Below are 25,807 nucleotides of genomic sequence, written 5' to 3'. Positions count from 1 at the left end.
TCCTGTCTGAGGTACCCATTTATGACAAAATAAGACAAAAAAACCCAGCATGATACAAATGAATGCTGAGGATTTCAAAAATCCAGAGTACTCTAAATGAGCATCACATCCCTCCAATGTGAAAGAGGTTTTCCAGTTATACTCCTGTAACTGTTAAAGTACTCTGATCACAGCAAATTATACATTTTGCTCTTCAGTGATCCTGTGGACATAGTTTCTCTTGTTCAAGTCGTATAGAACATATGTGGCTGGCTGAGAAATTCCGAGAGTCAACAGCAGTCAGGAAGCGTGCAAACCACTACTTCGGTAAGGATACCCAACATATTCCAATACGATATGGAGTTCATACTATAGCAGCAAGATGGAATGTGTCAGATGGGTACCTACCTACATCAACTGAAGTTAGTTTAAAACTATTTATTTTACCACTATTAGACGCAGTTTTACCTTCCAGTATGGAAGAGCACTTCCTTCATATTAAATCATCACTATGGAACTACAGTAATAGTATTCTAGAGGGTGAATTTGAAAGACCTGAGTCTTTCTGATACTGACCTGAAGCATTCTGGGGTAGAACGATTTGTAAATTAGTGTGCACACACCACTTTAGACAGTAATGTAGTGTACTAACTTTCCCTTGCAGGCAGCACACCAGTCTTAGAGGCTCCTAAAGGCCAGGCTTTAGACTGCAATAGACTCTGTCAATACTCACAGAAGAGCTCAGAACACTTCATCTGCAAACTTCTTGTTGCAAGCTCCCAAACTTGTCCCAACAGCAGCAACACCCTTATCAGAAGCACAAAATTGGAGGCTGCCTACTGAATTTTGGAAGTTAAGACAATTGGGTAGCTTCATTACTCTGATTCACCGATACTGTGTAAAACAGTATTGCTGTGACTATTCTTTCCACAACTGGCTCTTCCGCTAGGATCTCAAGAAAGTGACCAAGACATCTGCCAATAATAAAGAAAACTTTTGTTACTATGTTGCATGATGGCCACATTCTCTCTCCTTCAGAGGTGATACATTAGAAGCCAAGAAAAGTTTCCACTGCCACATGCAGAATAAGGACATATATGCTTATTGCAGACTTCAGAGCAATTTTTCCTTGAGATTTTAAGGGAAAAGAAAAAACATCGTACTAAGATTCCTCATGGTTACACTGTATTAGGTTTACAGATTTTCTAGTTCACTAAAAACCCAGACTATAAATATTTATCCATATTAAAAAGACAGTCACTCAACTGTTACTTGGTACGAGAGTGAATACCATATATAAGCCCACTAACAGTGTTTGAAAATTCTTTCAACTTCTTGATCTCTAGACTTCATTTTTTTTAAACCATTTTGTTCCCCATTTCAACACTGACATCATGACATACCAACAGCAGCCACATGAAAACACAGATAAAAGATTTGACATGGTTAACGCATTACAAACTAGGGCTCAGATCCCTATGATATACACAGGACTTGCAGTTGCAGAAGAGAAAGCTATACTTTCATTCAGTCCAACAAGACAGATGCAAAGTTTAATATCCACATTTATGGTAAGCACACATTTCAGAGAGTCTCATTTCCTGCTTATGTTCTTAACAGCTCAGTGCAATCGTAGGCCCAACCCGCCTATCTAACCCTTTTCCCAGAATACCCCTGCCCCCTTCCCAAAAATCCAGGAAAATATACAGTAGTTTTCAAATAGTTTGTGATCTTGTCAGAGTAGAGCTAAAGCAGACCTATAGAACAAAGGAAAGCAGGAAGTGATTAAAATAACACACTTAACATTTTTTGCATTTGCTTAAAGAACTGTAAACAGTAAAGCCTCCAGTCAATGCTGCTCGACCTTTACACACCCATGTGCACACAACATTCAGCAATACACAGTGAAGCTGCAGAACTCCTGTACACCAGTATCTCTGGGGATCCAAGTGCTCTAACCTTTCTACTGCTAACATACAACTTCTTTGAAAAAGATCACAACTTAATACATTTCTAGAAACAGGATTACAGTACTGACTTTAAAAACAGTTTCTAAGGCTCAGACTGAGTCCAAAAAGGCCTCTGATTGGGTTCATTCAAGCTCTTATGTTTGGACTGCATGAATGCAGCATAAGAATGATTGCAGCAAGACATCCACGGGTAATTTCTACATTTATTTTTTATACCAAAAAGTTATGTGCAACAAATAAAATTCATACATATTTACATTGTTTTACCTGTTAGCAAAATTGTATCCTAAGCCTCCAATAGAGAATCTCTCAACCTATATTGATAAAAGGAACATCTGCTCAGTGACTCCACTTAAATGGATGTTTTATCTGGAGTTTAAAGCACTAGTAATAAATAGTTGATGGAACATCCTATACAGAACAACACCTAGTATTTAGGCCATGCTTAATACAGTTTTATGGTAACGGAATACTCCATCTTTTCTGGACCAGTTTTTTTCTAGATCATGTTTAAACATTGGCAGAACCACAGTTACTAGATCTCTCTAACTTTAGCCCGTACAAATTAGGAGCCACAAGTGCTGCCTGAAGCACCTCGCCAATCTTTTTGAACAATCAAGAGACTCTGTACAGCAGAAGACGAATATATACTACAGTATGCAGAAATCTCCTAATTAGAAAGATCTGTTCTCACCTTAGATATCAAAGGTGGTAGGGAATGTTTCATTGGCCTTAGAGTTGCAAATACTTTACAGTAAGAAACTTTCAGGAACATTCACTTTCTAAATGAGACTTGAATGCTTCGTTGGCCTTAAGAGTAGTAAGTACCTTACAGTAAGAGGATTTCAGGAATGTTTACCTCCTAAACAGGTTTTGGGATTTCGTTCTTTTGCCTCTCCAACCAGCCCCTCCCTGCAGAATTTTGAGAGCGGGGCGGGGGGGGGGGGGGAAGTGTCACAAATTCAGAACCACTGAACCACTGTTGGTATCTTTTTTCTGATTTTTCCCCAAGTTCTCATGAGTGTTGAGACCACAACTAGAATCTGTGTAATGATACTGCCCCCTCTTCATCTCTTTTCCAAACCAGCTATTATTTACTAGCAGCTAGCCATACTCTTACATCCTCAAGATTTCCCAGGAAGCTTACCAGACATTACATTCTGTTTTGTAAAGATCAAATTAGTATCAAACATATTATTTGCCATATCTGTTTTGTCTGGCAGTAGGCAGGGGGGGCAGCTGCGTGAAGCACTTGTCTGATTTCTGTCACATTCCTAATTGCAACCTGAGCCATTTCACTGGAAGAAATACGCTGTTTCTATCATTGGCAGCAATGAGGAAAGAGTCAAAGAACTGGAAGCAAGAAGGTCCAAATTTCTACTGCTAATATTATTTTGCCCTTTATTCACACCAACTGCATTTCTAAAGCACAAAAGAGAAAGTAGAAGAGTTAGGGCCACTTCTAGCAAATCACTTCCAGTAAAAAGTAACTGTAAGAGAAGCACACAAGACAAAAGTTCACAATTAAGGATCAGATTTGCAAGATCGTGCACAAAGTACAGCTGCAAATTCTTCCAGAGACCAAACTAATTTTGCATTTGATCCCTATGTGCAGACAAACAAGGACTGCAGACACAAACGCTGAAAACCTGGCCCTAAACAATTTTACTCCAACTGAATTATATGCCCACACAGACAAGCACAAGACACAGTGAAGTTAGTCAACACCTATGCTTTCAGTTGATGGGGCTTTTTCCCTTTTTTGGTGTGCATTAAACCAGAAGTTGGACCAAGTAATCATTGATTATACTTGTCTCCATTGCTGCTTGTTCTGAGATATTAGTACTGCGACTAACCATTTCAGGCAGCACGTGTTCACCTCTTCCTTGGATGAAAAGATGCCTTAGTGTAGATCATAGGAATGCATCAAAACAAATCTATACAACATATTAAACAGTGTTATTGCCTCAAGGCTTGTCAAGAGGACAAAGTAAAGCCTTGAGGGACCAGTTTAACATCGTTCACTCCCCTCATGTCAAAGTTCAAGGCATTTAAGAGACAGAACTAAACATCAAGACAAGCTTTAACTATACTCTGGTCAATACAAAAATGAATTGTTGACTAAAACTGTTAGACAAGAGGGACAAGTAATTTAGTGTTACATGCAACAGATGTTACTCATACCACAGAACTTTATACATAAAGCAGTTTCCACCTACATCCTGGACACAAATCAGAAAGTTACCTCAGTAGTAATTTAAATACTATTTTGTGAATTCAGTCCAAAAATCCTATCTTCTCTACTGAACACTGCATGTTTCACAGTCAAGTTTATCCTCAGCAACTTAGTGTTTGTAATCCACTTAGCAATACAAACATAAGTGTGTCTCAGACATTCACGTTTAAGAAAAAAAAAAACCTAGTTAAACTAATTATTTAAATAAACGGGTATGCAGTTGGAACTCTTCATATTTAGAAGCCAAGGGCAAAAAGCAGCACAGCACCAATTACAGGAAGTAGCCGAACCTATTTGTTTTGGTGTCACAGAGTCTGAAACGCAAGTATTTTACTTTTCTGGATCATGTCATCAACCTTCCATCATATTGATTTAAGTTAACTGAAACAATATTGCTATCACTTCTCAGTCTAAAAACTAAAGGAGATATCTGAATACCTTTCTATGCCCAGCAATTTTGTTTTTTTTTTTTTTTTTCCTTTTTGTTTGTTCATTTTTCAAGCAAGGAGACTTCTGCCTGCCAAGTTCAACACAAAATATTTGGTTTAAGACTTCAAGACAGAAGGCACTTTCAACATTCAGCCTTAGAATACTGAGTGCAGAAACAACATTTACAATTTTGTTCAGGTGCTTAAATCTGTACTTTAATTTTTTTAAATTAGTTATTAGAAAGAGCAATGATAGCACTATCACATTTTGTTTTCAGGAGCACATTTACTTACTCATCCAACTAAACAGACTGCCCTTCCAAGGGACCTTGTGTGTGTCTGTCCTAAAGTTCATTTCCCAATATAGCACAAACCAAAGATCCTGACCAAGATCAATTAAGTATCTGCTTATTCAGTGCACTACTTGGTCATTCCACTCAGTCAGTGGTTTCCACTGCAAATTGCAATCCTATACTGCAGCATTCATATAACACCAAACATCAGTAACACTGGCTGTCCGACAGCAGTTTAAAATGAAAACATAGCTCTGTGTGGAAATTAAACCATTTCAAAGAGATCTCTGACACACCAACCCCCAATCTGTATATAATATTCCAGTGGCAGCTTTCTATTAACCACATTTAGCTATTTTCATTCTCTACAAAAATTAATGAAAGTGTGGTTTAATGGATATACTTCAGGTTTCAGCTTTAATTCCATTTTCATTAGTGGAGAGAAAAAAAAAAAAAGGAACAAAAACCAACCATCATTTTTGTGAAAGCACTAGCAGTGAGTGCAGCAGCAGCAATGTTTTAGAGGCCACTCCTTCCATCATCTCAGTCACCTCTTAGCTGAACACTCTGAAATCTCCTAGGCTAACAAAACTGATTGTACAGCGAGTTCTCCAAGGATGAACCTGACATTTCTAATTTTATTTACAGTATAAGTCCTAGTTAAATCTAAGTCCATCAGCTTTAAAAAAAGTAATACACATACTGTAAACATGGCAACATTAAATATGGTAATGCTATTCTAGAATATTTAATGTCATGATCACATCTTGTTATACCTGAAATTGAATTTATATACAGGATATTTTATAGCAAGTGTTACCCACTTCACAAGTGGAGGGGGAGGAGGGAGAGTCTAGTTTTCCTGCGGCTAAAACTCCTTTAAAGTAAAGTTAAAGCTTGTCTTTGATTGTATTAGAGCTTTCTTCCATAACCACATTTAAATTGAATATTAGCACAAAAAATTATCTGGGGCCCCTTGCAATTTATAATTAAAAATTCAGTTATGATTCTCAGGGAAAGTGTCTGATATGAAGAATAAAAAAATTACTGCAAAATAAACTTAATGGAAGTTGGGTCTTCAGACTGTCAGTCAAAAGTTCAAACAGGCATTATTCCTGTTTGGGTTGGAGTTGCCGTTTCCAGGCCTCGTTCAAATAAACTAGTCGTTTGTAGTTGATGATAAAGAGAATGAAGTTCAGCAAGTATGTGATGACGCAGACAATGCAAAATTCCTTCAGCACGAAGTACAGAATATATGCCAAGTACAAAGACCCTACTACAGACACTATGGAGGATGTCATGAGGATTAGAGCTGCTACTGCACTTGCTGTCATACCTGCAACAAGAGAGAGAAAGTTACTACCACTGCTCTCAGTCCCCCATTTCACACACAATAAAAAGCTTAAGAACTTGAATTCAAACTCAAGGCTATTTGGCAAGTCTGTATTACATACACGTCTGTTCAAAATACCATGACTTCAAGATGACTGACAAATTGCTATTTGGACAGGAGCTTCTAGGTTCTGTACGACAGTCCTTTAGTAAGAGGTATGTGTAATATTTACCATCTTCTATATTCCTGAATTTTAGGAAAGTTATAGGTTGGTCAGGTTATATTATGAATACTAATAACTTTATAGCAGACTGTAGAGTTAGGGAGAAAGAAATTTGCACACATTTTATTAATACGTTAAATTTCATGCATTTGTTTGCCTACTACCCATATTACTCCTACAAAACCTGTAAATTCTGTTTTTATTTCCCCTCTTTTCTATCCTGTAATCCAATGTTAAATATACTTAAGTAAAAGTGTCTTGATGCTTACATTATTAATAGCATAGCAGGAGCAAATGAGATTGCTTTCTTATCAGTTGGGTTTTTAAGCCCTTGGCACAGATGAACCACTAGACTGGTGCTAAGAAGATGATAAAAAAAAAAAAAATCACTTGCATTTCATCTGGTCTCTTGTAGACTCTGCAACGTGCAACTCACTCTTCTTTCATCACTACAGACCTGTTATATGTTTTAGGCTGTAAACTGAATTAATACTTACCAAGCAACATTTGTAGTATATAAAACACGAGTCCAAAAACACTGTTTGGCTGATTTATTGCACTGTCCTTTCCAAAGATGGAACCCAACAGACCAAATCCTCGACCCCATCTGTAAAACAGGGAAATTAATTAACTTGTATTTGGGCACCTATTGCTTTACATCAGTATTTTTAATTCATTGTTTCAACAGCTTGCAATGGAGGTACACTACATAAAACTTTATCCCACACATCACTGATGAAAGTTACTTGACACATTGGCAACTACCAAGTTCACGCTATTGCGAGACACTTGTCCTCAAATACTGGGTCTGCTTCCTCAGTTTGTAGTTCACAGCTCTTTTGTCAAATAAATACTTTTCTCTCTGATGATAGCTTTCAGAGTTCTCTCTGCTGCGTTAAGAGCCTGACACACGCTTACTAAATATACAGCTCTGGGAAAACAGTAGAACTTGTAACTATTTGTTACCACCTCACTTGCCAGCATATACCCACTTGCACCAGAGCAAGCACACCAGAACATGTGTCTGCGCTTCAGCTGTTCTCCACCAGTCTAACACATTAGCAGAAACCCAGATTTGTCAAGCACACACACTGGGAATGGTAACATCTTAAATTGCTATAACAAGATTCACAGATCTCACTTGTTACAGCCCTTGCACAACCTAAAACGTTGAACTAGCATCTTAACACAAAGCAACCTGAACTTGCTAGCGGTAAGGTACAAAGCTGTACAAGCCCTATAGAACTGCTGCTATATAATGAAGTGGATAAAAGATTAAATTAGCAAATATAGTAATGCTGAGAACCAATAATCCGATGTCCTGAGGTAGACGACTTCAATATCTGTAAAAGCAAAGTGAGGACCATATTTACTAGTGTCACCTGAAAATAGGAAAAAAGTTAACGCTAATATGAAACTTAATTCATTTACAAGAGAACATTTGGATATCTGCCTGCCCGTCTTCTGAGCACAAAGCCAAGGGCTACATAAATGTAAGGCTGGGTCTACGTTACAGCTGCCACATAACTATGTAAAAAATGCACAGTCCCTCACTATCACAGTTGTTCCAGCAGAAGCATCTAGCATGCTACATTTATGCCAACAGAAGTGCAGTTTTAGAACAGCTTATTCTTCTAGAGGCAATGGTTTTATTAAACGAAAAGCATAGGTGTGCTCTCTGTACACTGATATAATTCACCACAAATTTGAGACCAGCGAAGGGCTACAACCACACTAGGAACACTTTCTCATACAAGAAAATTGCCACAGTAAGTACAATTTCATACTATCTCCAAAATACTTCAGAGCCTCACAGGCATTTGAGCAACGTTTTCAAAACGTATTCAAGCTAATCATTTCTATTCAAGCTTAGTAACTGCCTGCAATTAACTATTATGCGCAAGCCCTGTTTCTTGAGAAGAGCACCGAACTGAGAATTATGCACCAATTCCCAGAAAATGTATTTACTGCATAAAAGGTAAAAAAAAAACTTCATACTTTCAATTAGCTTGGTCTCAAATCTTGTAAGTGACAGAAGCAAAACTCATGTGTAAACATAAAGCTTCAACGCAGCCTACACATCATATATTTACTATGAGAGAGTTCAAAAGACTGACACTCGCTTTACGTAAACATGACTACAGTACTCCACATCCCAGCACTGTGGAAGAGTTAGAAAGATGCAACATTAACTTCTACTTGGAAGAGTAGTACAATACTCTCTCTTGTCATAGGGATCCCAAGTCAAATTTGGGGCTAATGCAAATCATGAGGGACGTGTCGGGTTACACATTGCCCCTGTAGTGTAAGGTAGCTTACAGTCCCAACAAGCTTATAGGATAGTTTGCGGATGAAGCAGCATCGCAAAGAAGTACTGCAAGTTCAGAAGAATCCTTCACAGCTAGGACCAGACTTTCCACAACTCCCTTCCTGCCCCAGATTTTAAATTAGAACTTTTTATTTTAAAATCTCACTTCAATGAAATGGTCACAGTGTTTGACAACTGTCATGTTGCCCAACCACCAAATGCAGTATTAAAGATCCAGATAAATACATTAAAGGTATCACTGTTTCGCACTCAATAGGTGATTTTGAATTTTTTACATTACGTTCAGCTGGCTATCCACAAGTGCAATTGAAATGTTCTAGTCTCCAAGTAAGAATTCTTTGTAGGGTAATGTTAAACTCTTTAAACACACGCGCAGGCTTTCCTTACTAAGAGACTAGATAGCATAACTCAAAGCATGACTGAAGACTGAGGCTCCACATCAGCTGCAGGATGCTGAAGTCCTCCCCTCTCTCTGCCCTGGCTGAATGCTCACATTTATTCTGATGCTTGTGTTGAACTATTTCATCCAAATGAGTCAGTAAAACTCTCACAACAAAAATAAGTTATTTTCTGCCAGCTGAGCATGCTGAAACAGCTGAGCATAGGGTCTGAATACGCACTCTTGCACCGTCTCGGAGAATCGGCCCACAACAGCTGGATTGTCCTAGGGTCCACACCTTATATCGTTTTAAGGTAGGCATTTACCCCGCAGTCTTAAATGTACAGTCTGGCACAATCTGATAGGTGGTCAACTCCGGCCCATTTTGAATTGTCTGAGACTCTTCACTGATTCGAATACTGAATGGCACTCTGGGAAAAATGTAGTTTTGCAAGGACGGGAAACTAGTAGTTTTTCTTCAGGGAAAGCACCTCTAACCTTTAGAGGTCTGTTATTCTGTCATGTTGGAGAATGAACTCAGGTTTAAAATATAAGAAACCTTGGACTACAGAATCTGATCTCACAGTTACCCTGAAAGTCAATAAAATGTTGCTAATGGAAAGACAATGAGTTCAAGCCCTTTATGACAGTCAGTGCCCCCAAGCGATATGTTCATAGCTGCAAGAAGCCAACGTGGTGAAACCATTTTCCCCTGGAAACAGTTCATTAAGTATCTTAATGTCCTTAAAGCTGCTACAAGGCCAACAAGTATTAATTTTCAGTCCCCGGAGTACAGCTCTAATCCTGCGTTTTATTCTACACACTCAAAGATAGCGGAGAAGCCTGTCGTTCAAGACAAAGTGTTTTTTCAGCCTTAGAGGGTTTCACGTGCAAGGAAATTCTCTACATCAAATTGAATTGCAAAGAGTGCAGACTTTGTACATTTCTATCTAATTTCTCTACGAAAGAGGCTAAAGCAGCCCCTAATTCCATCAAGGTCCCCCCTGCTGCCAAAAGAAGAAGAAATAACAACAACAAAAATCACTAAAATGTACGAGCAACCAAGTGCTTTTGCAAGCAATTGGGGTAGGAAAGAGGACTTCAAATATCATAAAAATCTTCCTGCTCATGCTTGACTCACAATAATTTTGAAAGTCTAAAACCATATGGCAAACAAACAGCAAAAAGAAAGACTGCAGCCCTAAGAGTAGAATAAACTCCCCAAGGAATAAAAGGTCAGTACAAACCTTACGAGGTATAAGGACTATAAACTGCTCAGAAGTTCTTCAGGGAACTTGTCTTCCTTATAAAGAACATATTCTATAAGAACAGACTATTGTTAACTCTGATGAGTGTTTTTTGGATATAAAGTGTTAAGTTACATAAAGTACATTAAAGTACTGATTGCACAGTAAGCTAAAAACAGGCCAAAATCAACTTTTTCCTGCTACTGACTTGTGACACCTCATTCCTGAAGCAGCCAAGTGTTCTGTTGTGAAAATAATGCTGAAATCATTCTGAATGATTCAGAGCAGTATTAAAAAAATAACACACACACACAACAACACACCACACACGTGGCAAGTGTGCTTTTGCCACACCCAAGTTTCACTCCTATAAAGGAAAGGCAGCCTGAACTAACTTCAATGGAGGTTTTAAAAGAAACCTCTGAGACATCTAACTGTACGTTTCAACTAACTCAAATTCCCACTCCCCTCTGTTTAAGATGACATAGCCCGTTTCATTTCTCTTGTTTACAGTTACAACCTCTAATGTTCAAAAAAAAAAGTTACGCCCTCAAAAAGATCTACAAATTTTGTGAGCGCTGCTTCAATTCCAGAGAAAGCCAAAGTGTTTAGAACTGTTAATGTAGTTTCCTAACGTCTACAACTCTGAATAATATCGTGACTTTTATTCAATGTCCATCCCTTTTCTCAAGAATAAGTATTGAAAATTATCATCTGCCCTCTAAACAGTACCCCTTTTGGTCTGTGGTATTTAACAAGGCTTAGAAACATTGCATTTTTAGAAGCTTAGAACACTATTTGCGCACACCTGACACTTAACAGAGGAAGACATGAAGAACCGATATCGCCTGATCTTCAAACGATGCATCTTCAGCAAAAAGATCAGAGACTATTAATCATTACCTCCTTTGCCCAATTATGAATATCCTTAATATTCTAGAACACTATACTATGGGAGCAGACTCGCATACTAGACATTTTACTGTAACTTAGCATAGAGATAAGTACCACTGGCACAAAGGCAACGAAGAGAACTTCGCACAATAAACTAGTAAGTATCTTAGTCACTTTACAAACCACAACTAAACAACCTCTATGCTTTAGAAGTTAAAAGCTGCAAGAGTTATCAGTATTAACTAACTAAAAAGGGAATTCCAAGACTGCTGAACACAGTAAGTCAATAAAACAAAAAAAGTATATATTTGGCCAGGAGCAAGATTTATTCACTCATCCACTTTCTGCAGGAAATACTAAACTGGTATTTCCAGCCAAGAGCTCCTGTTCTTACAGTTACCAGTAGGAGACACTTTTGAGAGCTTTTACAGAGATCATTCAGTAGTTAAAGGACTAGCTTAAGAAACTTCTGAACTGGAGTTTCAGTTGGATCAACATATTTAGTAGCTTACCTTGAGGCTTTCCTCCATGAATGTACCTAGACACTGTCTGAATATATGCTTTTGACCTCCACAACCTCCTCTGTTGATCAGTTCCAGAATCATGTTGCCTCAGTCTCGCTTGGCAACGCTTAGTTCTAATGTCAGGAAAGAAATCAATGATTGCACATTCATCTTAACCTGATCCAGTATGGTTATTCTCACGTTGAGTCCTGCTAGCTTCAGTACCACGTCCCTGACATCAGCAAGCAGCAAATGCCTTGAACAAGGCAAACATATGACACTTCTCCAGTTCACATTCTAGTCTCCTTAGCGTCTTGTTGAAAATTCTATTAAACCCCTACATTAAGTGGCACGTGCGACTCAAAATCTGGGAACACTGTGCATTTGTGCAGCCGCAGGTTTTTCACCACATTTCTCTCTCTTCCTTAATTTATAGGTTAGCTGTAATGAAAAGGGCAAACTATAATCAGCAAACCAATGATATTTTCAGAGAACTATCTGCAATAATTCCAAATTCTGTTTTCTGAATAGTAGTACCTTCTTAAAGCCCATCATTTCAGGATTATTTTTCATGCCATAAGCATTATTTTGCTATCAACAGCAAGTAACCCTGAGGAAACTATGCATACCATTTCCTAAAAGAAGCCTATACTTGACTAGTCATATACAGACATTTCATTGAACGTCATCTGATTTCTGAGATAAGTTGCAGTACAGAATGAAAGTTCTAATGCGGCGAGTAAAGCTGGCCTATGCTCAACACACGGCCTTCGCTGAAAAGCTGATATAAAGGTCAAAGGATCTGGAGCATGTTAATACTTTGCAGTGTTAAGAACCTTTGTTGCAGCTTCTGCACAGCTTCGTTACAGGATTTTGGATTAAGCCTAGTTTCTAGTTACAAGGTCACTTAGGCCACTCTACTAGTTTTAATAAATTAAGTAAAAGCCATCAATTAGAAGGCGATGAAAAAAATCTCATTTGAGAGCTTACCAAGAGTGCTCAAAGAATTTTGATACATTTACTTTCCTGTTTAAATCTATTAGCAGTATTTACCATTATTAACTAAGATTTTCTCCTATATATCCTTCAGCTCTACATCAGAGAAACAGTTTGAAGAACCTCAGCTTCTAGATCAACAAAGTCTCAAGTAGACAGTCGTTAACTATTTTATAGCAGACTTTATAGAAGCACTGGTTATTCAAGCTAAAAGTTAACAACAACATATTCCTTCTACATGATCTCTTTTATTAAGCTACCATAAACCAGTCTAATGTGAACCACAATTGACAGGCACTTTGTTAAATTTACACACCATCAGGAAAAACAATTCTCAGCACTACTACAGATTTCATTCAAGTCAGAAATAATATATCTATGAAAAGCAGGAATACATGTGTTATAGTTCAGATCACTGTAAGGTTAAAAAAGTCTTATAAGGACATGGTATTTGTGTATCTTATGAAAGATGCAGCCTCAGCTAACACGTATTAGATCAGTCTGAAGTATTAAGCCATCAATTTTCCCTTAAATAAAGGGGAGGGAGGGAATGATCAGCTTCTGCTACTTTGGAAATAGCTTGTTTTAGAATGAAGCTCTTTCTCTTTAAGCATTCCTGTAACACCCTCCTTCCCCAGCACACAAAACACTTCCAGATCCTCTCGCCTCTTTGCGCCCTCCCCTCAAGTCCATCAACTATCAGTTCTGTCCGAGTCCTATTTACATGTGTGCTGACTGTCTGTCTGGTTGACAGACCAAACGGAACTGATAACCTGAGCTCATGCTATATTTTTCTCCCCTCAGCAGGAACACTACTTTGAGTCCTCTCCCCTTTCCTTTGGCACTGAAGGTGTTTCCACAAAACTTTAGAAAATCCTATCCCTTGTTAAGTTTTGCCATAAAACTTAAGGATTATTAGAGATAAGCAACGGATACACAACACAGGCAATTTTTTTCCTATAAATCAGGCTAAAAAAGCAAAAATTAACATGACCTATCCTAGCCTGAAGCTGCTTGCACTTTTTTGGCTCAGTATCCTTATATGTAAAACTCGTGCGGCACTCATCTAGCTATAGCTACGCCAATTCACTGAAATTCATCATCATATTTAATCTGCAGCACTCTGAAGCAGAGCGCTTCGCATACAAGACAGATTGTGTCTACACAATCATCTCCCCCATCCAATCAATACAATAAACTAGAGATCCTAAACACTTTCCTCAGAGAGCAAAAGTGATGAACCTTGCTACAGAATAACTGCATAAGAATCCTTATAACTGCTCTCTGGCAATCTGTAGACCTCAAGAATGCCTAACCACCAATTTTACGTCACAAGACAAATTTCAACTCAGTCTCAAAAGGCCACATTTCCATTAAAAACTACTTTGATGGTTTAAGAACCCCAAAAATGATTCCTGTTGAATGATCACCAGGTGTTTCACATACTGCTCTTCAGCCATGTAATCAAAGTTATATCTTTTCCTGCACAGAATCAAAGATGGCCTGACAAAAACAGTGACTTGGCACAGGTTAAAGAAATTGCTCACCAGTGAGAAGCAAAGACTCGTGCTTTTTAAATTGTACTTATTTTTCCTGAGCTTTATTTGCCTATGCTCATTCACAAGAAACAACTTAGGCAAGCTTTCCCACTTTCTGAATAAACCTTCAACATTTTTCACCTTACTTCAGTCGCTAACAACTGCGGCTGTCAACCTCAAATATATTTGCACGCTTGCTATCAGGTACAGTAATAGGAAAAAAAAATGCTAGGACATCAGGAACTTACCATTAAAACGAAAGATAACTGCTATATAATGTTCTTAACCTGGAATCAAGCAAACTTGACAGACATCAAGTTTACAGGAACTGCCCCACAACAGAACTGAATGGGAACCTGCAATATAAACATCAGGTTAGGTATGAGGTCAGAGAAGTTTTGCTTCACATCCCAATTGTTTTAGATGATGGGGTTGTTCTTGTCAACTTGATCTTTGCTATGGTCTGCGCTCTAAAGTTGCGCCAGAACAATAGTGCGAATAAGGTGTGCTTCACTGAGAGGGGAAAAAAATAAAAACCCACACTGGTAAAAGTTTTAACTTCAGTATATTACAGTATAACTGCATGCCCCTTCTGCAGAGAAATAAGCTATACACCAATATATTCACACAACATGGTGTGAATGACACTATGACAACTGACACTATGTCACACAACTGAGCAACTCAAACATAACATTTATACAAGTCTAAACTCACGGCTTAAAATGATTTATGAAGGTGAGTAGAATAATGCAATACTACAGTTGTCACAGGCCACTCCTGGCAAATCAGTACAATAGCTGTGTATCTGCACAAACCTGTCCACAACACAAGCAACATTTTACAGATACACATTTTCAAGAAGTACCAGCTTACTATGGTGGCACATCCAGCAAAAAACAGATATGCTTATTAGACTTTTTCAGAATAGGCATTTTAGAATGACTCAAATACAAGATGACAAGCAATTTAAGACCTTCCAGATTATCACAGTTCAGCATAGGGAATCTCTAAAACATACAGTCCATCAAATTACATCCGAGTAAACACCGAATCTTAAAACTCTATTGTTACTCTAGAACTTCTTCAATAAGGCAGCGAGAGATGTTAACCTAGATCAATATTGACTATTTCCAAACCTCCCCACTTACGCAGCTGGCTAAAAGCTGCAAATATTGCTAAAGATATACAGTGACATCTGCCCTTTGGTCATTCATGATAGCTACCATAAGTCTATCTTAAAGTTGTTACAACATTAACACATGCTGGGCCACATGTTCTCCTTCAATAAGTGCCTTCCAATAACCTGCTCTGCAGGAACGTTAGATTAATCAAGACAGAAAGCAGAAACATATCAGAAGACCTGAAAGTCACCTGTGGCACGCAGAAGGACAAAACAAAAAGCTCAGGGCCTCTGCATTACAACTTAAATTTCTCTATTTCAAACCGTTCCACCATCAATATTACTTGAAACTTGTCTATTAGTTTAATTCCCTCTGCAAAACTATTACAACAGCCAAAGCAAAAAGATCTTACAATAACTGCTATTAGACGGTTTCATTATAAATAAAGCCATCCTTGCCACTTAATTATTCCTAAGTAGAAGAGAGCAATTCACTTAAAACAACTACAGCAATTGTCAAACGCAAATATTACGTATTTTCCTATGCCTTGCTTTCTTCCTGAAAAGTGACAGCGATCATTATATTGTCCTTGGTTGTTTTTTCTTTTTTAAATCACTTTGTCAACTTTCATCAAGATAACATCTTGAAATACGCTGAACATTAATATTTTGAATAATAAGATGTACTAGGAAGGTAGTTCTCCAGTATAATCTTCTGGATGAGTCAGTCTTTGTTATAAGATTTTTCCATGCTCCTCGCTCTGCACAGTGTTAATCTTCACAACATTTCTGCTCTCATCATTGTGCCAATACTAGATTTGGCTTAAGGGCAAGACTCGGAAATTTTAACAGCTTATTAGTGAGAAAAACCTCCCCAGAGACCAGAACCTAGTTCCAAAATAACCCAGCTCAGAGAGGAATACACTAATCTACTCTAATCTGTACATTTAGGATTAATCCCAAGACCATGATATGCTTTTTGAAATTTAATCCATTGTTTGAGTCAACACTCTAAATGCGAAGGGATGAAAGGTTATTACATTCCAGGTTCCACCAGCCAATTCAGCCTCAATAAAAGGTCACACAACAGAATGAATGCTCTAGAAGTTGGTGAAAGCCAAAAAGTACAAGTTTGTCACATTTAAATCTGTGGAAGCCGACGATACACAGCTAGTCAAGTAATTAATTTGAACTGTCAGTGCAATGGTTTAATCAGAAAAGAAACAGCTGAAAATTCACATTATAGGCAAAAATGCTGGAACAACCATTTTTTGAAATTCTACTGTCCCCACAGAGTTTATAGTTAAAAGTTCCTTTTAGAAATACAGTTTCAAGGAAACTTTGGAGACATACTGGTAGCAACAAAGACTATTAAGCGGGGGAGAGGAGAGGGAGTGATAGGAAGCTGTGGCACCACAGAAAAAAGATGACTTCTTTCAAAGTTAAATAGCTTGCCCTGTTGTCTTCGTTTTAAAGGAATATTCCTTTTTTATCTGCATCCTGTGCCACGCTGAAAGCACATTCTTCTCCAAATATGGTTTGACTGAACAGAACTTGCATGCTTCTTTTCCAGACTCCTTTTACCCACCTGCTCCAACTATCACGAGCTACCTTGACATTTGCAATATTTCCATCTTAAACATGACTCCCCTGCAACTGCTAGCTAGGTTTTAGTTGATATTATCCTTAAGTTTTTATATTATGATATAGAATTCCTGCGGTATAGTATTTAGAGGCCTTCCCATGGCATACTCAAGATTGCAACTGCAGCAATATTAATGAACGCTCTAATTACCAAGCATTATTTCATAAACAGACATATCTAAAGACATAATTGGAACTACTTCACTTTTTCAAAGCTCTTGGTAAACATTATTAAAACTATTACTTGAAATCCCTCATCTTAAGAGCAGAATTTACAATAATAATAAAGTAATGAAGGACCAACTCTATACCAGAATACATACCGATTTCCAGTCCAGCGGTTACTTAGGTGCTTAAAGACCTAAGATCAAATCCCTGTTATTTATTTATTTATTTTACCTCTATAGTTGCAGTAAAATGTAGACTACTAACAATGCTTACACGGTTGATCTTAGTAACCTATGCATCATTTTAATGTATAAGCTTAGGTTGCCAGACAATCATTTAAATCTTCTCTTTAAATTGAAACTTCCCATTTAAGACCCTTCTCTATAAGGGACAAGAACAAGCACCTTCATAAACTAAATATTATCTGACGACAGATAGAAAAGCAGAGTCAAAAGTCACAAGAACCTCCTTTCAAACATCTGTTGACATACAGCTCCTTATAATATAACAAAATACCAGCTCTCTCGCCACAGAACTAGTTTCCAGAATCCCTACATGTTTTGCAGGGATTGTACATGCTCCCTACATGTTTGGTCTAAACAAATTAACTAGCTCCCACCTTCACAGATTGTGGGCGTATTCTCTCACATAATTTTGTTATGATAATATAGGAATTACCTTCATAACAACTATGACAGCTTATACACAGGTTAAATTGGAAAAAAAAAATCTCAAGTATGCATTCCACTAAAGGTGCTATCATTAAAGTTATCAAAATTCTCATTTTCCCAACAGAAGGAAGGTGTTTTGAGAGCTGACTAAACACATTTGCTTAAGAACTAAAACCCTCTCCCTTCCCAGCTCCTTATCTAGAGATATCTTCGCATTTGTGTACACATGTGCATACACATACATGTATATATGGAAAAATATACACACAGAACAGTTTTGATATTGCTGGACAAGATTCTTATTCTTAAGTATTTCAATGAGAGAAATAAGTTTTTAGGAGGCATTTCTTAACCTTATAACACCTGAAAGTATTTATTGCAGTATGTTTATACTGATGATATTTGTAGTCAAACAGCAAATAAATTCTTATCACTAACACGATTAAATAAATCAGCTGTTTAACAAGAAGTGAACCTAACAACATATTAAGATTCATATTTTGACTCTCCTAAAAGATACATCAGGAGAACCATTGGCCTTTAGGAAAAAGGCTGCCAAAACAATTTTATTGCTGACAAGAAACCTGTAAAATAAACCAAGACTTGGACTGGGCTTTTATTGCTGAAGCATACAAGTCTTCCCTGAATGAAGCACTTCTTGCATATCACAAAGGCAATCATATGCAATGCTGGGAAAGGCTATAATAAAAAAGCAACTCAGACGTTCCTATTAAAACAAAACAAAGTAAGTCATCTACGATTGTACACGTTTGTGATAGTCTCAATCCACAGTCACACCTACAGCATTTTATTCTATGGAACATTTGCATCTAAACTCTTATCGCTCTAGCTAATTACCGAGGATTACAACACAGGCGTTGCAGGTGCCTCGCCCTCCCGTCCTTAGGGATCTCGAGCAAAACAATTCCCACACCACCCCGGAGACCCTCCTCCTCGGCCTGCCACCCCGGCCCCCAGCAGAGCCTCAGCGGCCGGGACCCCTCCTCGCCTCAGGGGCCCCCAGGAGGAGCCCCGGCTCCAGCGGGAGGCTCCCGCCGCCCCCGGCGGGCAGCGGGCGGCTCCGCCGGGCCCTGCCGCCGCCGCCCCCTCACAGAGCCGCCCCGGACCCCCAGCAGCCCCCGGAGCCGCTGCTCCGCGGCCCGGCCCGGCCCCGCCGCTGCCCCCGCCCGCAGCCGCCCGGCCGCGCTCGGCCCCTCCTCCCCGCTGCGGCCTGAGGCGGCGGCGGGTCCCAGCCCCGCTTCACCTGGAGGTGATGGCGGCGGAGCAGCGGACCCGCTCGCTGAGGTCGCACAGGGCCTGGTAGTGGAGGTCGCGGCCCTTCTCCTGCTCCAGGTGGCAGGCGTAGAGGGAGAGGAGGATGCCGGCCGCGCACACCGCGGAGCGGGCCACCCGCTCCCAGCGCGGCACCGACACTCGCAGCAGGACGGGCGCCGCCATCTTACCCCCTCCCTCCGCCTCAGCCCGCGACGCGCGCCCGGCGGCGCTCAGCCGCGCACGCGCGCCCCACGCCCATTGGCTCGCCGGACGGCCACGCCCCCCTCTTACCCGCCCCAACCCGCCGGCGCCGGACGTGGCGCTCCGCGACGACGTCACGTCAGCCCAGGGCGGGGGGGGAGGGGGGCGTGCCGCCGGGGCGCCACGTCCAGGGCGGGGCGCAGCGCGCGGGCGGTGGCGGGGGGGTGGGGGGGTGAGGGGTGCAACGGCCGCGCGAGGCGGCTCCGCGCGTGACTGGAATTCCGCCCTTCCCCTCATTCCTCGCCTCTCGACACCTTGTGATGACTCACGGAGTTCACCGTGGGCGTGCGTGTGCGCGCTGGAAAACCGGCAGAAAAAGTATATGTACATGTTTTGTTTGTTCTAGCACAGGCCGGATGGTTCCGGAGGAGCTGGCACTGGATTTCTCCCAGGCTCTGTGAGGCTTCATCTTCGGAAGGAGCCGTTTTGCGCTTGAGCAGCAGGTTTTCATCATCTCTTTCACGGATCAAGGATCACATTCGCATCACACCTCTAAATATAGCCCGCAGACCTGTTAGTCAATAGCCCTAGATAGCATTAGACAGATAAAACCAGAGGCAATCAGTGCTGTATCACATGTCTTCCTTATTCTTCTGGTCCCTGTCAGAAGTAACATCAATACCTGTCTGGTTATAATTTAAGAAATCGGCTCATAACTCTGGTCTGAAAACACAAAAGTCATCTAGTAGCTGAGGACAAAACAGGCTTTGCTTATCATAATCTTATCTAGCCTAACCACTGTGCTTGCTTTATTTCGAGAATGGCTCCAGGCTACTACTTCTCCTTCCCTTCCCCTTTTCCGTAGTGTGCGCCATGCCCGCTGCTCCTCAGCAGCAGATGGAAGAGTGAGTCAGTACAACATGAACCTCCTTACGTTTTCCCAAGGAACACAGGACAACAAAACACAATGGCAGCATTCACACTGAATTGTGCTGTCCATGCTTTCATTGTTCTCTAAGACAAAACTAATTCATAAAGAAACATTGCAGGGTGACTTTGACAAAAAGAAGGAACCCTTCTCCCAACAAAAAAAGGGAAATTAATAAATTATTAATAAAACATAGTTAATAAAATTATTAATAAAAAAGCTCAGTGAACTTCAGCTAGTATATAAGCTAAAATATCTCCTGCTTGCTAGGCTGTGCCTCCATTAATGGCGATAAAGGAAGAGAGGATGGGAAAGGGGTAAGGATGACTGAGATAGAAGGGGCAAAAAAAAAACACACAAAGAGGCTAAAGCTAAGGGAAAAGAGTGAGCCCTGTCTGTCATATTTGTAGCTCAGCACTAAAACAAAGTCTAGTTAAAGCTTTTATTTTTTAATATATAGCAAATGGGGAGCCAACTGTGTTAGAGTCCAGACAGCAACACATTTTCCCCAGAGCGGTTCAGAGCTGGAAGCATCGCTCCCGCTGGCAGCCCTGGACCGAGGTGCAGGACTGAGTGCTGACACTTGCCCCAGGCGCAGCCCGCCGCCTCCCATGTCGGGGCTGCCTTGCAGTGGGTGAACTGTTCACCAGCATCACGGGCCAACTTCAGGAGACAAAGTGCCAAATCTGAAGTAAATTACTGCCTGTCTGGAGTATAAAACTCATAACACTGCACCGAGGTTTGACAAAAACCAGAGCCGCTTAGGAGGAATTGTATGCCAAAATGGAGGGGCGCCAAGAATAAGAGAAACAGAAAGAAGATGTAAGGATCATCTTCTAACAGTCTGAACTTACACAGATGCCCGTGTTCCAAACTGTGATGTATTATTTGAATTTATCTCCTCATCATTTTTTACATAAACAGAAACTGCTTTTCTGATTCAAGCTCTGCTTTGGATTACTGTTGCTGTATACACTGACAATACCAACACTTCCTATGTAAGATGAAGTCATTCTGATCAGATGGTAGTTACATCCCCTTGCAAACGAGATGTTGAAATGACTGGTCTTATTTTCCAGCCTGCCTTACACAACTGAAGAAATTGTGAACAAGCGATTTTTTTTTAATGTCTGAAAAACGGCTTGATAATGGAGTGATGAGGTTGCAGCACAGCAATCACATTTTGTGTATGAACTTCTATATGTGCATTAAGGATAGGAAGAGAGGTGCTTGCTTATCATGGGAGACTGAGTTGTTTGAAATTTCACTTTCTGCTGATCCTAATTTGAGAGTATATCACCTCACTAAGTCTAATCCTATATATGTTAGTCAACTGGACTCCTTTCATTGTTTTCAGTAATATTAACTGAATAAATAGAGATCAGATTTCAGGGGAAAGTTTTACCTCTGCTGTATCTATACTTAGGTAGGAAGCTCTAGGGCCTATATTTTAATTATATTCCTGTGATATAACTATTGACTTTCTCATTAACTTTATTAAAAGATTCATTATTTTTTAAAGCTCTGATAAGGTTAGTAACTCATAGCAGATTCCAAAAGTCATATGTGTTTCGTCTAAAAAACTCCCCCCTTTTATCAAAGTAAATGCAGTGCATTTCATTTCGTTATAATGACTCAGACTCTGGATCTTGTATTATGACTATGAGGTGGAAGGCCTGACTTTTATTTATTCTGTCCCATTTGTTGTTTTAATCGTGCTCCCCTCCCTAGGTTACACAATATTTCTCTGTTCAAGCTGTCCATCTGCCTTTCACGATCTGTCTCCAAACTTCCTAGCGTTTTTTTTTTTAAAGAAAAGGAGCCCTCTTCAAAACACCCAGACAAGCGATTCACACGTGCAGATCTGCTCCATCTGCCTGGACAACTGTGACGGGGCCGGGCCTCGCTGGAGCGACTGACAACCCTGGCGGTACTATGACATATCCCATATTAGAGCTGCTGCTTATAAAAATAGTAATTTCAGTTGCTCTTTCTGCAACATGCTACACACCATCAAAAAAGGAAAAAAGAAAAAAAAAAAAAAAAAAAAAGAGATCCCTCAAAATAGGGACAGGGTGACTGTACGCACCAAACCCAGCAGCGCGTGCTGGCCCCTCCAGCAGCCTCTCGTCCTTGGCGTGGGGTTGGGGCTGGCCGGAGACGCCTGCTCCTTTTTGGGTGGGAATCACACGTCAGTGTGTCGCAGACCGCCCGCGGCCCTGCTCGCGGGACCCCGGCCGCCGGCCCCGCTGCTGCGACCTTCGCGCGGACGGACAGGCTCTCGCGCCGCACTCGGCCAGCCCGTGAGCGAACAAGAATCGGCCGAAAGGGGATTTTAAAAGAGAACTTGCATTAGCTTTGCGTCAGTTTGAAATGGCGGGAGGGGACGATGAATCGCAGAGCGAAGCTACTCAGGGAGCGGGAGGGAGCTGCAGTTTTACCACGTTTGTACTTTCGTCACGGCCGTTTCTTTGCACACGCGTCTGGTTTTCTTTCTGCGGCAGGCCCAAGTCAACAAGAGGCAGCTAAGGCCCTGCCTGGGCCAACCCTTATTCAACAGGCGTCACTTTCCCGACACAGGACACCTCAAGGGCTGCGCTCGCCCGTGTCCCCGCAGGACCCGCCAGCAGTAAGGCGGCAGGAGCCGTTGGCGGGGCGGGGAGGGGGGGAGGGGAGGGCAGCGCCTCACGCCGCCCCGCCCCCCGCCCCACCACCTCAGCGCGGGCCGAGCGGCGGGGGCGGGGCGGCGGCTAGGCACCGCCCCCCTCCACGTGACCTCGCGGCGGTGACGCGGGCGGGCGGGTATCGAGTGACCTTCAGCGGCGGCGGTTGGCGACGGTTGCGGCCGTTGGCGGCGCGAGACTCGGGCTCTGCTCACACTCGCCGCGATGCCGAGGGGCAGCAGGAGCCGCACGTCCCGCGTGGCGCCCCCCGCCAGGTGAGGAAGGCGGCGAGCGGGCCCCTCTTGCCCTCCTCCCTTCGGGGCCCGCTAGGCCGCGGGCGGAAAAGGCCTCTGCGCCATGCCGGGGATGACGCACCGCGGAGGGGGGGGCGGCCCGGTCCGGCTCGGCTGCTCTGGGCCGAGTTAGCGGAGCAGGGCCGGCGCCTGGCGGGGATGGAGGCAGGGCCCGTCGTCCAGCCTCTGAGCGTTATATCTAGTTAATCTCTCCTTACTTAGTCTAATGCCTCAGAATAAAGCAGGCTTGGGGCGGGGGGGGGGGGGGGAGATTGATCTTTAAAACAAAGGCCTCTCCCAAAATAAAAACCCAAACCCGAAGCTGCTGCGCATAGATCACTCAGCAGAAGAATGAGTTCTTGCCAAGGATGCACAGAGGGTCCAAAACCAGGAATCGTGAATATTCATTGCCTGTAACCAGCAGGCCCCTGCGGGTTTGAGTTTGGAGCGAGGATTTGAATTTCTCCTTATGTCCTTGCAGTCGGGTACCACAAATGAGAGCTGCACCCCCAGCGCCTGCTGCTCGGGCCCCTGTCCCAGCAGCAGCACCACCTTCTGCTGTGGCTTCTCCTGCGCCGAAGCAGCCTGGTCTGATGGCACAGATGGCAACAACTGCTGCAGGAGTTGCTGTAGGCTCTGCTGTAGGCCATACCATAGGTCATGCACTTACAGGAGGATTTGGTGGAGGAAGCAGCTCTGAAGCTGCAAGGCCCGATATTACTTATCAGGTAAGAGAGAGTACAACTGGGCCCTAACAAAGCACAGCTCACTTGAGAGAGCAGTTATATATAGGCTAAGATAATTGCTGCAGATGTAATGACCACACAAGTTGCAGCTGAGAAAACTAGGTAACTTTAGAAACTTAGTCTCCAGGTTAATTACCTCGTCACCATGTATACCTCAGAAGCAGTTCAAAGGGACACAAGTGATATGTGACTGTGGTAATGGGGGTATTAGTGTTGTGATTTTTTTACTCTAATACGCTTCTGATTCGGACAAGGATTTCTGTATTCTAGGTCTGATGATGGTAAATCAAGATCTGTGTCCAAGATTATGTTTTATGCTGCTCGAACATTAATGTAATGCTACTATATCTTGTCCAGATATTATACAAAGTTACTTAAATATTTGTAATCTAGAAAACATGCATCAGTGTCTCATGTCACTGCTGTAAACTGTTTTGTACCTAAACCTACTTGGTTTGTATTCAGTAAGTAATACAATGTTTTGACTAGGACGCATGGAAGAGGCACAGCATGCGATACTGGGGTGGTGCAGATCCATGGCCTAGAGCTCTTCAAAGTGTGCTTATGGAAATTTCTGCTTTTTCAGGAACCGCAAGCAGCTCAGCCTGCCTACCAGCAGCAACAGCAGTTTGCCCCTTGTCAGTATGAAATGAAGCAATTCCTGGAGTGTGCGCAGAACCAGACTGACCTCAAGCTGTGTGAGGGGTTCAGTGAAGTACTGAAGCAGTGCAGGTTTGCTAATGGTGAGTAGACAGTAGTAGCAGACAACTGCTAAATGAGCTGATCAGTAAAATTAATGATCTTGGGCATATGTCTGGTATTTAAGTCTGTTCTGTCAAGAATATGGATGGATACAGACCAGATACTCGCACTGAAACTCTTTGGCTTGCTTGTTTTGGTCCGGGACATGTAACTGGAGATGGTGGGAAGGGAATGAATTTCTGAAGCCTTTTGTGCTGGTACATAGACTGACACTGACTGCTTGGGAGAGGGGAGGCAGTATGCTTAGAGAAAAGAAACCTGTATCCATAGCCTTGCTGGCCCTGGTCTCCTGTGCTGTATCAAGTGCCTCTGTGGCACAACTGACAGGACGACTCTGACTTGAGGGGAGAATGGGAGATTCCCAACGTGTGTGTCTGGTGGACACTGCTGAAGTCTTCCGTTCAGTGTCCCAGCAAAAAGAGGAGGGGAGGAAGGGAACGTCCTGTTTTACAGCCGCTTTGTAGCGAGGAGGGCTACCTGTGGTTTATGGATTCAAAATTAAGCATGATTAATTGTGATAACTTTTTATCTTACAGGTTTAGCTTAAGCATTCAGAACATGTGAAGCTGCGAACCATCTTGCAAGAACTGACCTAAGAATGAAAAAACTTCAGTAATAAGTCTAAAGCTGTCTCATACTTGTTAGTTCATCTATTAACACTGTTGTCCACCTCATGGCTTGATTTCTCTGCCATAGCTTCTACAGATGTGATTCCATTCACAAGAGCAGATGAAATCAGCACAAAATGGAAAAATGAACAATAAAGCAGAATGAGCTGATTGGGGTTAAGTGGTTATACTGATCATTGTGTTGAATGTAAGTGTGATACAATGTCTAAATAAAACTTCTCCCTCTCGGAGTGCCTTGCTTAATGGGCTTTGGACAGGTGGTTAGGAATCAGATCCTAAGGGTGGGCGAGGGAGAAGAGGTCTTAAAGGCTTCTGTCTGCTTGAGGGCTGCTTTGACAGGAAAGGGGTCTAAGGAG

General features: G+C 41.5%; 2 protein-coding genes across 2 annotated transcripts; one reads left to right on the top strand and one right to left on the bottom strand.

Moving 5' to 3' along the window:
* Window positions 1-2,140: 2,140 nt before the first annotated feature.
* On the bottom strand, window positions 2,141-19,512 carry VKORC1L1 (vitamin K epoxide reductase complex subunit 1 like 1). The gene is made up of 3 exons (XM_068910020.1): window positions 19,219-19,512; window positions 6,960-7,069; window positions 2,141-6,242 (listed from the first exon to the last, which is right to left on the bottom strand). The coding sequence occupies exons 1-3, from the start codon at window positions 19,410-19,412 to the stop codon at window positions 6,016-6,018; spliced, it is 531 nt and encodes a 176-aa protein (XP_068766121.1). The 5' UTR covers window positions 19,413-19,512; the 3' UTR covers window positions 2,141-6,015.
* A 3,557-nt stretch (window positions 19,513-23,069) lies between these two features.
* On the top strand, window positions 23,070-25,681 carry CHCHD2 (coiled-coil-helix-coiled-coil-helix domain containing 2). The gene is made up of 4 exons (XM_068910038.1): window positions 23,070-23,296; window positions 23,796-24,042; window positions 24,647-24,803; window positions 25,359-25,681. Exons 1-4 carry the CDS (start codon window positions 23,247-23,249, stop codon window positions 25,367-25,369), a joined length of 465 nt encoding a protein of 154 aa, XP_068766139.1. The 5' UTR covers window positions 23,070-23,246; the 3' UTR covers window positions 25,370-25,681.
* Window positions 25,682-25,807: the final 126 nt, after the last annotated feature.

This window comes from Struthio camelus, chromosome 16, assembly GCF_040807025.1.
Source record: "Struthio camelus isolate bStrCam1 chromosome 16, bStrCam1.hap1, whole genome shotgun sequence".
In the NCBI taxonomy this organism is placed as follows: Eukaryota; Metazoa; Chordata; class Aves; order Struthioniformes; family Struthionidae; genus Struthio; species Struthio camelus.
This window is presented reverse-complemented; position numbering and strand designations above follow the sequence as displayed.

Coding starts and splice junctions, on each gene's coding strand:
- VKORC1L1 (XM_068910020.1), bottom strand. CDS start 19,412: ATGGCGGCGCCCGTCCTGCTGCGAGTGTCGGTGCCGCGCTGGGAGCGG. Junction 7,070..19,218: donor TCCGCCGCCATCACCTCCAG/GTGAAGCGGGGC, acceptor CCTGTTTTACAG/ATGGGGTCGAGGATTTGGTC. Junction 6,243..6,959: donor TATACTACAAATGTTGCTTG/GTAAGTATTAAT, acceptor CTCTTGTTGCAG/GTATGACAGCAAGTGCAGTA.
- CHCHD2 (XM_068910038.1), top strand. CDS start 23,247: ATGCCGAGGGGCAGCAGGAGCCGCACGTCCCGCGTGGCGCCCCCCGCC. Junction 23,297..23,795: donor CGCGTGGCGCCCCCCGCCAG/GTGAGGAAGGCG, acceptor ATGTCCTTGCAG/TCGGGTACCACAAATGAGAG. Junction 24,043..24,646: donor GGCCCGATATTACTTATCAG/GTAAGAGAGAGT, acceptor CTGCTTTTTCAG/GAACCGCAAGCAGCTCAGCC.